Consider the following 13,097-nt stretch of genomic DNA (forward strand, 5'->3'; position numbering starts at 1 on the left):
GGAACATATGTAAAAGACACCAATGTTTAATCAATGGGTTTCCTTTATTGACTGAGCTTGGGGAGCTGTCCTTGAGCTCAGTAGACAACAGTGAGGCAGACTAACCCCCGTATAGTCTAGAGAAAGACTGTATCATCCCTGTCTGCGTGTGCCCAGGAAACATGACAGGCTGCCATGCTGCCCTTCCACAGAGAGCAAGTTCACCAGCCTATTGGCTGGATGTGCCGTGCACCCCCCACCCCCGAAAGTCGGCCTTAAACCCCGCGGTTGCACAACATGCCACCAGCCAAACCAAGAGAGCGCAGCCTTTGGCCCACATCTGTTCCCAAGTGACAGCTGCCTGCAGAAACGCAAGCTGAGGGGGCAGCCCAGCTTCACTTGTTTCCTCTGCGTTAAGAAGGGCACAACTGAGCGGCGCTGGCAAATCCCTCAAGAGGGTTCCCTGCCCTGAAACCCATTTACAAGAGATACTGGAGACTTCTGGCATGCTCACAAGAAACACAGCTGCAAATATGGCAAGGTTCTCTGTGGGAGTAGAACGGTGCTGGCTACCCCCAGGCCTAGACGTGCTCACTCCCAGCAGGATTCTAGCATTTTTTTTCTCCCTGAGCAAAGTGGACAAGGGCTCTGCTGTGCTAGAACCAGGACATAAACCTGTGGCCTGGACAGAACACTTACCAGGGAAGTGTGTAGCATGGTTTACTTACAACAGAGTTTGAGAAGAAAGAAAAAAAAACAAAAAACTCTACAATTATGAAGTATTCTATTTTGAGTGCAAAGGTCTCTCTGGAGAAATCATGCTAAAGGCATAGCAGTAACAGTCATGGATGAACAATGCTTGGCCTAGTATTGTTCAGATCCCATTCTGGATGGGGCCTCTGTCTGTGTGGAACAAAATACAGGCACTAAACATACCCAAGGAGTTTTGTTCCAAGTTAATTTGGTCCTTTGGAGCTACACACAGCTCCCTCCTCTCACTCACACCCACCCTCCCTGGCCAACTGTATCTCAACAAGACCTTTAGAGAGTCCCCTCTTTAGGGTCACATTACCAACACCTGGGCACTATGCAGAGATCATGAGCCATGTAGTAGGTTTGACATGGGCCAGCACCGTAGGGTATCAGAGAACAGACACGCCATCAATACTCAGCACCTTAGGACACGGAAGACTGTGTCTTTATTCACCCTCCATTCCTGAGCCAAGAATGGATGCACCCCCTCGAACATTTGACAGCCCTGCATTGCTAGTTGTGGGCTGTGTCAGCGAGACCCCAGGCAGCAGATCCACACCATGGCACACAGGTGCCTCCTCATGATACGCGCAGCACTGGGTGTGGCTGGGTTCTGTGTGGAATTTCTTCCCTCTCTCAGGCTGCTGAGCTCCCAGCATTGAACCAAAGCACTCTCTTTAAGAGAGAATCTAAAGTGGGAGTGCTGAGCACTCATTGCAGATCCCCTGGCACAAGAGAAAGAGTGTTAATCCCAGTGCTCAGGCCACATTCCAGCTCAGGTAATTATACTGCCTAACGCAAACTTCCTCTACATTTTCATCTGTGGGGATGTTAGTCTTCATTCCCAGGTCTAGAATTCTTCACTTCCTGTCTCAGAAGCACTGTGGTATTTTTCAGTGTGGTATTAAACAGCTGCTGGGTTCCACCCCAGAAGTGGATGCCTTCCAGTGGAAGGTGAAAAGGCAGCCTCTCACAGATAGACTGAGAAGTGTGTTGGGATGAGAGACTCTACACGTCTCAGTCCCCCAGTATAGCACCTGCCTACAGGTTGAGGGACCCAACGCTGGCTTAGACAGCGGTACGGATGAGCAGGATTGGTGATGCGCCAGATAGCTGCTGCAGACAGTCTGCATTCTTAGTGCCACAAAACCCTCTAAGGACGTCCCATCTCTGGGAGATGGCACAGTTCATCCAGACGTGTCACTTGAAGGCATGGAGGCACTCCCATGGGCACCCTAAGGTGCTGGTGACCCAGCGTCTGGCCCGGAGATAGAAACACTAGTCACAACCACATGTACTCAAGGGAGACATCCTCCCCGCCCCCTTTCAGGGGCAGAGCTCCCACTTCTCTATGGCATCCCAGCCAGATCCTACCTGTGAGGATGGAGACATTGTGGAAGCAGCTGTCCAGCTTGCCCAGGAGGATGAAGAGGAAACTGTCGGCAGCCAAGCCACTCACGTCCCGTGTGCTCTGGTCATAGACCACCACGTCCTGGTGCTCTTCCGCCTCCACCTGGGGGGGAGGGAACCACCACAACAGAGCATTACTGCATGTAGGGGGCAGATAGCGGGGGGGGGGGGGCAGGAGTCGGATATGGGGAGTTCTGCTGCTCTCCACTGCTCTCTGTGTCGCCAAGGCTTTCTGACTTCAGTGCTGGAGAAGAGTCCCCAGCCTGAGGTAGGATGGAGCAAATCCTCCTGCTGCCCACACCCCAGGAGGCAACGGTCCCTTCAGATCAGGGATGAAGCAAGAAACAAGCAGGGGAGCTAGAAAGGGAGGGAGAAGGGGAGCTGGTGGCCACAGTAAGGTTATGGAGCACATTAATTTTGCTCCTCTAAACTGAAGGAGCATGGAGATGTGGCTCTCCCACTCACGTCTGAGGAGGATGGCTCTGCCAGAACAGGTCTGGGGTCTACTGACAGAAACCAAGAGCTGAATGGACATGGAAACTGAACTCCCCAGGAGAGGATGGTTCCTGTAGGTCAGATCTCAGGATCTACTGAGACAGCTGGATGGAGAAAGCCTATGCTGAATGGACATGGAGAGGGAAGCCCCCTGGCCTCCATTATAACCCAGATGAGAGATGGGAACCATTATCTAGGTGAAGCCAAGCAATCAGATGACAATGACATTTACCTCAGCCCTGACCCTGCCACCTCAGCCTGTGCAGGACTCTGTCCTATCCCAAGTGAGGAGGCTTCGCTCACCACTCCCCAGGCTAGCAACTCTTACAGACAGGAATGGTAGGGTGTTTAAGGTGCTCAGCATAGGCCTCACTTCGCACCCAGCTCTGTCATGGAGCATTTTGCCATGACTCCAGGGGAGCAGTCAGGCTAATTGTGAGCACTTCTGAAAATCCCACTCTCAAGCCCACCTTCTCACATACCCTGCCTATATTTTCCATTGCTTGACTTCATCCCCATCCTCCCAGTTACACCCCCACACAAACCATTTCTCCCCTGCAGATCCACATGACAAACACTCACTTCCCCGTTTAGCCAGCTTTGAACTGTTCAGCTCTTTCAATAATTCCGCACAATCAAATCCTCCAGTCCTCCATTTCCCTTGTACTGCTCTTCTCCAATCTGCCTCTCTCATTCTGGTATCAAGGTAGCTGGAACTGAATCCTGCATGGCAGGGATGCTCTCAGGGCCAGCCAGAGAGAGGGAGACATGGGCTGTAATTGCCACCTTATAATCTCTCTGCACAGCCAACCCCAAGAGTCACATCCATTTGTTTTGATAGCACATCAGCTCATATGTGAAACGACATCGTCCAGTGGATTGGGCACTGGACTGGGTTTTATTCCTGGCTCTGCTACTGACCAACTGTATGACTGCAGGTAAGTCCCTTCATCTCTGCCACCTTGGGCAAGTTACTCCCTTCCCGCATCCTTTGCCTGCCTTGCCCATGTAGATGTTAAGTCACTGGGGCAGGGGCTCTCTCACTTTGTGCATGTACAGCACCTAGCACAATGGGACTCCTGCCCAGGTATTACCACAATGCAAATCAATTACAATTTGCCATCTGCTCGCTCAGAGTCTCCTCTGTTAGGAGAGCATTACCAAGTCAAAGCCTCCTGCAGACCAAGCTTGGCCCTAGTACTAGAAGTGATGGGAACATCCCCACATCAGCTCTTTGCCATGTGGGCTCTCATTGCCCCCTTTCCCTAGGCATTCCTAACAACAGGGACTGCACACAGCAGAGAACACTGTGTGTGGGAGAAGATTGGCCTGACCCGCTCACTGCACCTTTCTGTGCAGTGAGCAATTTACAGAGCCAGCTGCTGTTCCCAGATCCTCAGGAACCCAGTCCAAGACGTGGTGAATTCAGGAGCACCAGTGAGGCGTGCCAGCTTTCAGGGCTTGCACCCAGGGTATCAGCCATTCTTAGGAGGGCGAGCTGGGGGAGGAAGAGATCGCTCTCTGATGAGAGGTTATATGGTGTCCAGTTAATGGCAAGATTACAGAGACAGCGGGAGGCACGCTGTGTCTAATGAAAAGTTAACGCGTTAAAGGCTGATAAAATCCTTGCAGTGCCACGGCTCAGTGCACCTGCTGAATAGCAGATGGCTGACATACACCTGCCTTGTGAGTTAGCAGCCTCCTGCTCTGTGGGGCGAGGTACATTTGTCATTCTGCGGTAGGTGGAGGCAGCAGCTGTGAAGCAGAGCCAGCATGAAACCTGCCAGCAGGACTTGGCAGGTGGAGGGAGGGAGGCAGGGAATGAACAACCCTTTCCAGTACAGCCCAAAGAGCAGTTTAGCGCAGATACTGTGCAGCTGGGCAAGGAGTTTACAGTCTAGGGCTGTCTGTGTAGCGAGTTTGCTGTTCTCTGTGCTTGTATTTGTGTTGGCAATCTCAGTTCCCAAGTATGGAGAGCTGGGGCTGTCACTCACCTGCTCCAATCCAGTTTTGGGGCAAGTGGGGGGAGGTGCCTGCCATGTGCCACACTCACTAACCATTCAGAGCTTTGATTCGGCAGCAACTGCCACAGAACGACACGCTTGCCAGAAGTCCCTGGTCAGCAGCATCGCCTGACAACCTACTGACTGCTCTGCGTACAAAGATCCAAGATGCCTTTCCCTGGACCGCCAAGCACATCCTGCCCCATCTCTATTCTCAGCCATCAGAGACATCAGTGACCTTGCCCCAGCACTGCCCATCACCTGCAACGGCCATCTGAGCTGAGAGCAGAGCCCGATGGGTGGTAGCTCTTGCCATTGTGCTTGCAGTGACTTCTGCAGTCCTGCCCCCACTCCACGTGCCTTTGCTGCCACACGCAGGGCTTGGTGCCAAATGACCATTGCCTTCAGCGTTGCCAGGCATACTTCACCTCAGCACCTCCCCTGCCACCCTGTCTGGTGCCCTTCAACCCATCTCACCCTGAGCTGCTGAGTGAAACCAACTCCCTCCAGCACAGCACTCAGCCCTCCACCCCAAACCCAGCTTCTTCAGTTCTGCTCTGCAGCGCAGGGGGCTGAGCACTGTTGCTCTCCAGTGTCCTGAACAGTAAAGAGATCAAGGGCTGCCTGCACTGCCAGGCTCCAGGCCTGCAAGAACACATGAGGTGGGAGGCCTCTGGAGGCCAGCTTGTGAACTTAGGATGAGTGGCTCTCCCCCACTCACCCAGAAGAACTATGAAGACTGACTGAGCCATCCTGGAACATCACAGCACAAAGGCTAGTTTAATGGTCCTCTCACACACTTGAAGGTGCTAGTGTGAGAAAGCACATCCCATCAGCTTGAATTCTGGAAGAGGGAAATAAAGATAGCAGGCATGAAAATTATTCATCTCTTTCCTGTTCAGTTTGGACTTCCAAGAGCTGGCGCCAAGAAACAAAAAGCAGAGATCCCCCGGGTCCACCCAAAGAAGACACGGAGTGTTGACAGATTACTACATCTTTTGGAACCACAGACTGAACTCATTTTGCAAATATGTTGCCTGCTTTAACCTGTAAATAACCTCTCATTTCCATTTCGTAGTTAATAAAGCCTTAGTTAGTTTACTATAGGATTATCTTTGCTATGAGATCTAAGGCACAAATGGATCTAAGGTAAGCGACTCGTCTCCTGGAACGGGAAGCAACCTGAATATTTTGTGGTTTTTGGTGTAAGTGACCATTTATCACCAAGTCCAGCTTGCCTGGGTTGCCGGGTAGACTGGAGAACCAAAAGGGACTGCCCGTGATTCTATGTAAGACTGTTGCAGTGATCCACGAGTTCACATTTGTTACTGGATTAGTGAAATGTAATTATAGAACTTATCACCAGTTTAAGGTGTCTGCCAAACTCGGGGAAGACTGTCAAAAACAAGCCAGTCTTTGGTATGAGTCACTACAGACAATGTGACAACCTGAACCCCAGACACCACAGCACTATGAAGGAGAAAGAGAAACTGACTTAGCTTGGACCCGGAAAGTCAGTGCAGAGAAATGCAAAAAGGTAAGAAAACAGCATGAATGGGACAAAAAGGAACTGGGCTTTCTAGCTGAGATGGGAAATGGGCACCTTTGGAGGTCTGAGCTTTAATGTTCTTTGCACTTTTAATAATCTAAGATGCTATTCGTAATATAGGTTCAGAGATTCATATTACAGGGTCAGATCCTCAGCTGACAGACTGGAATAGCTCCAGTGATTTCAAGGGAACTACACTGATTTCCACCAGCGAAGGATCTGGCCCAGGATTTTCTTTGATTTTTTTTCTTTTAAAGTTAACTACATCCCTTTAGCGGCACTGTTGAATAACCCAAATCCAAACAGAGCCTAAGTGCTGATGAGCCTTCTGCAATATCTGCAGCTCAGCCCCTCACAGGGCTAAGACAATAGTACACTCCAAGCTCCTTCAGGAATGGTTTGAAGAGAGAACTTCCCGCCTCATTAATACTCAGCGCTCCCTATAGGGTCTCTCATGTGTGGCACTCAAAGCATTGGAGAGAAGCTAATTAAGTCTCATAACATCCAGCTCAGGTAGGGAAGTACGGTCCCATTTCACAGATGGGAAAACAGAGGCAAAGAAAGGATACGTGACTTTCTAAGTGTCACACAGTAAGTATGGAGCAAAGACAGGGATTAGAACCTCAGGCACCTGACTCTCAGGTCTCACCTCAGACTCGTAGGCTGCCCACCTTCCCTGGCTGTTGGACAAATCGACAGTCTGGCATAGCTAGCAGTGAAAGAAAGGAATGATGGTCTCGTAGTCACACTGGACTGGGACTCAAGAGATGTGGGTTCAATTTAATCCCCAGCTCAGCCACAGACTCAGTGTGACCCTGGGCAAACATCTTAGTTCCTCTGTGCCTTAGTTTCCCCATCTATAAAATGGGAATAATAATAATTCCTTTGTCTGTTTTGTCTATGTAGACTGTAAGTAGGGACAGGGACTGTTTATTGCTCAATGTCTGTACAGCACCTAGCATGACAGGGCCCCGATCTCAGCTGAGAGTCTCATGCCACTAACAACAACACTACAACCCATGCAGGTGGAACCTCCTGTTCAGATCCTGGTCAACTGCCAGTGCTCCATGAAGCAGGGAGGAGGAATAACTGTGGACCAAAACTTGGGGGTGGGGGGAGGGCACGCAAACAAAAGCACTACATGGGACAACGCGGCTGCTTGGCTGTGTACCCATTTCCTAACGCCTCCCCGCCACATCCCGGATAGACACTAAGGCTTGGTCTACACTACGCGTTTAAACCGATTTTAGCAGTGTTAAACCGATTTAACGCTGTACCCGTCCACACAATGAGGCCCTTTATATCGATATAAAGGGCTCTTTAAATCGGTTTCTGTACTCCTCTCCAACGAGAGGAGTAGCGCTAAAATCGGTACTACCATATTGGATTAGGGTTAATCTGGCCGCAATTGATGGTATTGGCCTCCGGGCAGTATCCCAAGCAGTGTTTTCACCACTGTGACCGCTCTGGAAAGGATTGAACTGATGCACTGGCCAGCCAGACAGGAAAAGCCCGCGAACTTTGAATTTTCATTTCCTTTGCCCAGCGTGGGCTCTGATATAGCCATGGTGGCGATGCAGTCCCAAATTCCAAAAAGAGCTCCAGCATGGACCATACGGGGATACTAGATCTGAAATGCTGCGTATGGGAGACAAATCTGTTCTTATCAGAGCTCCGTTCCAGACGACGAAACGCCAATTATCTGAATCCGCTGAACAGAGCCACAGCACAGTGCTGTTGTGACAAATCGTAACAGAAGCAAAGAATCAAATGGACCTCATGGAGGGAGGAGGGGGGTACTGAGGACCCGCCTATCCCAACAGTCCCCCAGCGTCTCCGAAGCATTTGCATTCTTGGCTGACTTCCCAATGGCCTGTAGGGTCAAACACATTTGCCGGTAGTGGTCAGGGTATAGCTCATCATTTACCCCTCCCCCACCGTGAAGAAAAGGAAAAAAATAGGTTTCTCAGACTTTTTTCATGTCAACCCTATGTCTACTGATCTGCTGGAGATGCGATGCTTGCGGCAGTTAAGAGAAATATCGCTCCTCTTCCCTCCCCGGTGGCAGACGGTACAATATTGCTTTGCTATCTTGCTGATGCTCCTGCCGGCCTCAGGTTGAGGCCGGTCCGGGGGTGCCTGAGTAAAAAAATAGGAATGACTTCCCAGTCATTCCCAGTAGATGGTACAGAACAGCCAGTAACTGTCTTCATTCATAGCAACTGGGGGCTGAGCTCCATCAGGCCCCCTCCTTTCATTGTGTAAAGAAAAGATTCTGTACTGTTTCCGGACTATCATAGCGCGGGATGTGGGCTCCTCTCCCCCCATCGCTTATGTCCTGCCTGGACTATAGCAGTTGGAGGCTGCCTCCCCCTCTTTTATCTCGCTAACTAGTCAGTGTTTCTTATTCCTGCTTTCTTTATTACTTCATCACACAAATGGGGGGGACACTGCAACAGTAGCCAGGAAGGTCTGGGAGGAGGAGGGAGCAATATGGGGTGGGGTTTTGCAGGGGACCCCCATGGAATGGGGCATGCAGCTCATCAATTTCTGCGGATCTGGACATGAGCAGCTGTGCTCTCTGGTTCTCTGTAACAATTGGTTCTTAGTACACTTGCCCTAATTTCTAGGCAGTGACTGACCTCTATTTTTTTTAGTACCATAAAGGAGGATTGACTGGGGAATCTTTCCATTTTTTGTCTTTGGCCCCGGCCCGACCTCGCAGGGGCACCCATTACAGCAGCAGGATGGTACAGAACGACAGATAAAACCATCTTCTGCTATCATGCAAAGGCAAATTGAATGCTTACTGTGTAGCGCACATATCGCCTCTGTCAGCGGATCCAGTACACATACGGCAGTATAAAAAAAGCTGAACGGGCTCCATGGTTGCCATGCTTATGGCGTCTGCCAGGGCAATCAGTAAAAGGGCACAAAAATGATTGTCTTGTCGTTGCTTTTCCCGGAGGAAGGATATGACTGACGACATAACCCCAGAACCACCCGTGACAATGATTTTTGCCCCTTCAGGCACTGGGATCTCAACCCAGAATTCCAAAGGGTGGGGGAGACTGGAGGAACTATGGGATAGCTATGGAATAGCTACCCACAGTGCAACGCTCCAGAAATCAATGCCAGCCTCGGACCATGGAGGCACACCGCCAAATTAATGTGCTTAGTGTGGCCGCATGCACTCGACTTTATACGATCTGTTTTACAAAACTGGTTTATATAAAATCGGAATAATCCCGTAGTGTAGACATACCCTAAGTGTCCTCTACTCCCCAGGACATCAATAGTGAGGGAGGGATAGCTAAGTGCTTTGAGCATTGGCCTTTTAAACCCAGGGTTGGGAGTTCAATCCTTGAGAGGGGCACTTAGGAATCTGGGGCAAAAATCAGTACTTGGTCCTCCTAGTGATGGCAGGGGGCTGGACTTGATGACCTTTCAAGGTCCCTTCCAGTTCTAGGAGATAGATATATCTCCAATTGTTATTAAATAACCCTGATCTTGTCAGGAGCCCATCAACCCTGCACACCACAGCATCGGAATGCACCAAATGATCCTTTCTCAACAGGGTGGGGACACGCCCCACCAGAGAACAGATACCTTAGCCAGGCACACCAGGGTGCTCCCTCAAGTGCAGGGGGCCCCCAGGGGAGATAACCACTTGCCAGCCAAATTATCCCACAAAAGGATTTAGTGTTCCTCCACACGGAGAGGCTTTGTTTTGCCCATTACTGAAGGGTTGCTGGGCAACGGCAGATAGATGTGACACAGTTTACATCTTATTAAAGTTATAAGCTTTCGGGCAATATAAATGCCAAACAAGCCCTGGCCTCGCATGGCCTAGCTGCAATAAACAAACACTGCGTTTGCTGGGGAGAGCTCAGAAACAGGCTGACGGAAGGGCCAGCTTCCTTAAATGTATTAAAAATCCCCCCCGCCGCCCCATTTTCCTTTGGAACAAACAGCAAGGGACAAATTCAACCTTGAGCTGGTGCTTTGAAGGAACAGAGGACAGACAGTTTGGGCCTGCCCTGACCAGCAGCTGCTCGCTCCAGTACTCCCCCAAGCAGGCTGCACTGCTGCCTTAATTGCCCAACCCAAAAGGACTTTGCAGGGTTATAGAACTCCTGGGACATAGGTCCACCTCAGCCCTTGTTCTGTCCCCTGCTGCAATGGACAAGGGGACAGGGCTGGACTGATATGCAAAGCTGGATCATGCTGCTGGAATTGTAAAGCGTCTCACAGCACTGCTGTTGGGAAGCTCACAATACTGGCAGAACCTCTCCTAGCACAGCTATAAGGAAGAACACAAGACCAGAGCCTTAGCTGGCATTGTGCAAGTGTTTGGCAGAGAAGTGCTGGACTCTTGGCTGAAGAGACTTGGAGAGGTGAGATGGAAAAGTGTTAGTGGATTATCTTGGCTATCCTTAGCCATGCCAGGGCATGAGTGTGTCTACAGTAGAACACGCTTTTGACACTCTATGGCAAGCTAGGCCACCTTTGGGCCTAACCATAGAGGGGAAAGTTGATAGGGAAGCCAGGTGTTGAAGCCAGGATCTGTGTCTACATGGATACTATTTGAGCAAGAATAAACCTGGAGGAAACTCTACAAGAGAGTTAAAGAGGAGGTGACTCCTCCTAGCACACTCTCCAGGGAAAGCTGCACCTGCCTGGGAGATGACCCAATGCTGCAGAGGGATCAGGAAGCACTGGAGCTAATTAACCATTTCACGCCAAGTGATACACCTTGCTCTCCCCAAGGACCAATCCTCATCCAGCTGGGTCCTGACTGCCTAAAGTTACAATCCGAATGGAAGGATGCTCTACCCCTAGGATTCTGAAATGCCCATCATCATGGTAGTCTGCTGCCAGAAAGTGCCCTGTTTGACACTGTCAAAGGAGTTAAGTGATCACACCCCAAGTGCATCCTGAATTACTGCGGGAAGACAAGGACTAGCACCAGCTTGCAAACAAGAGCAGCGATTTCAAACCTTCCCACCCCACACCAACTGCTGATTCCAACAGGTGATTCTTTTTGCTTAAGGGTCATCGACAGATACCAGACATGATGTCCTGTCCAAGGTGCCAGTTGTGGCAATGGATGTGTGATCCCCACTAGACACCTGTTCTCTTCTAACTGAGCTGACTCAGTAGCTCAGACAGTACTCTACAGTCTTCCCCAACACGCCTTGGCTCAAGACAAAGGTAAGCCCCCTTTCAACTGGAGGAGGAACCTATTTCTCTCTCCCAAGACCATGTCTTAGCTGCCTGAGGAATCCCAGGTAATGGAGACTTCCCAGAGGTTGGGAGACATTTGGCACAGCCAACCAGTTAATGCAGTTCCACATATCACAGGCAGCCCCGCTGATATTTCCAGATACAAAAGGATACAGTCATCGGCCCACCAGTCAGATGGGATATGGAGACAGGGAGTTTCCTCTTGCTACACCATTGGTACAAGCTACTCATATGTATGCCATGACTGCCTCAGCAACCCACGTCCTTGCAAGCAGGATGCTGTGGAGCTGCACGTCCAGCAGGCCACTTACTGGACTGGGAATTCAGGATCACATGACTGCTATACTGTATCTACAGGGCCCCCTGCAAGGGGGCAGAGGAGGACTTTTAAATGATCCAGGCTGGAACCTTCTCAGTGAACCAGGAGCGATGGACATTTGCAGCCAGACACCTTTCACCCACAGTTCCATAATCCCATTCAGGTTCCTGGGCTGAAGCCTTTGAAGAGGGAGGAAACAAAAACAAAACAAAGCCAACACCCCCTCAACCAGCTGTATTTCTGAGTGTGACTCAAAAGGTCTCCAGCTCGGTGGCTTTGGTTCAAAGAAGAGTTCACGTCCCTTTTCGTTCCAGCTTTGAACGAACCCACCCGTTCAGAGTCTAGTTGCAGCTCAGCAGAGGATAAAGCCATGGCAGTGAGGACAATGCTTCTCAAGCTTCTTGTGCTCAAGCCCCCTTTTCTCAGCATGAAGACTCAGATGCTGCCCCACGTCAAACAATTCACTGTAATAAAACTGAATTCCCTTCCATCTTGCTGGTGCTGAGGATGGGGCTCTTGCAGGGCTCTTCCCTATGGGCTGTTCTGCCTGCTGCAGCCTGGCTTAGGAGAGTTCTCTCAACCAGCTTACAGGATGCTGTTCAGTGCTTTGCGGGGGCGGGGGAATACAGCCTTTGGAGGGCACCTGGGGACATCCTTCTCTAGGGATTATTATTTAAACGAACAATATAATAATCTCGGCCTTCTAAAGGGGGAGGGGGAGGGAGCACAGACGGGTGCAGAAGTGCCCCATGAGAAATCCTCACATCCCTCCTCACCTGGCTGTGAGAACTCTCTAGCAGAGTCAGCACTCAGGTAAGAGGTGGAATTGTCCAGAAGTTGGGGCGCCAGACTAAGACTTGGGAGACCTGGGGTTCCATTTTCTACTCTGCCACAGACTCCCTGTGTGACCTTAGGCAAGTCGATTAGCTGCTCTGTGTCTCACTTCCCAGCTGGAATGGGGATAACAGCATCAGCCTACCTCTCTGGGGTGTTGTGGGAATAAATCCATTAAAAGATTGTGTAGCACTCAGATCCTATGAGGGTGGGGGCCAGATAAGGGGATCCTATGCGGATGGGGGTCTATCCCTACCCCATAAAAAAAAGTCTGAAAACTATACTTTCATAAAAGCGTTTTTGATTTTCATAGCTCTCCACACCCAAGCAGGAGGTTGACACTTTTTCAAATGCTGCCAAGGTGTGTAGATTTTTGCAGCCACTTTTGGCACAATCCTGTCAGCTCTCACAAGCTACCTGGAGGGAGGTCAGACCCCGTGCTTAGATAGTAGACTTTCATACAACATCCAGGTACCATTGGTGCTTCCCTGCAAGTCAGTACTGAGCC

The 13,097-nt window shown here is 50.3% G+C and overlaps 1 protein-coding gene across 1 annotated transcript in view; it reads right to left on the bottom strand.

Annotated features, from left to right (window-relative positions):
* Window positions 1-13,097, bottom strand: part of DUSP8 (dual specificity phosphatase 8) — an 86,377-nt gene that overhangs the window by 44,194 nt on the left and 29,086 nt on the right. The window contains exon 3 of the mRNA XM_032770753.1: window positions 2,107-2,245. Within this exon, the coding sequence (XP_032626644.1) occupies window positions 2,107-2,245 (139 nt within the window). The remainder of the gene's footprint in view (window positions 1-2,106; window positions 2,246-13,097) is intronic.

Source organism: Chelonoidis abingdonii, chromosome 4 (genome assembly GCF_003597395.2).
Source record: "Chelonoidis abingdonii isolate Lonesome George chromosome 4, CheloAbing_2.0, whole genome shotgun sequence".
In the NCBI taxonomy this organism is placed as follows: domain Eukaryota; kingdom Metazoa; phylum Chordata; order Testudines; family Testudinidae; genus Chelonoidis; species Chelonoidis abingdonii.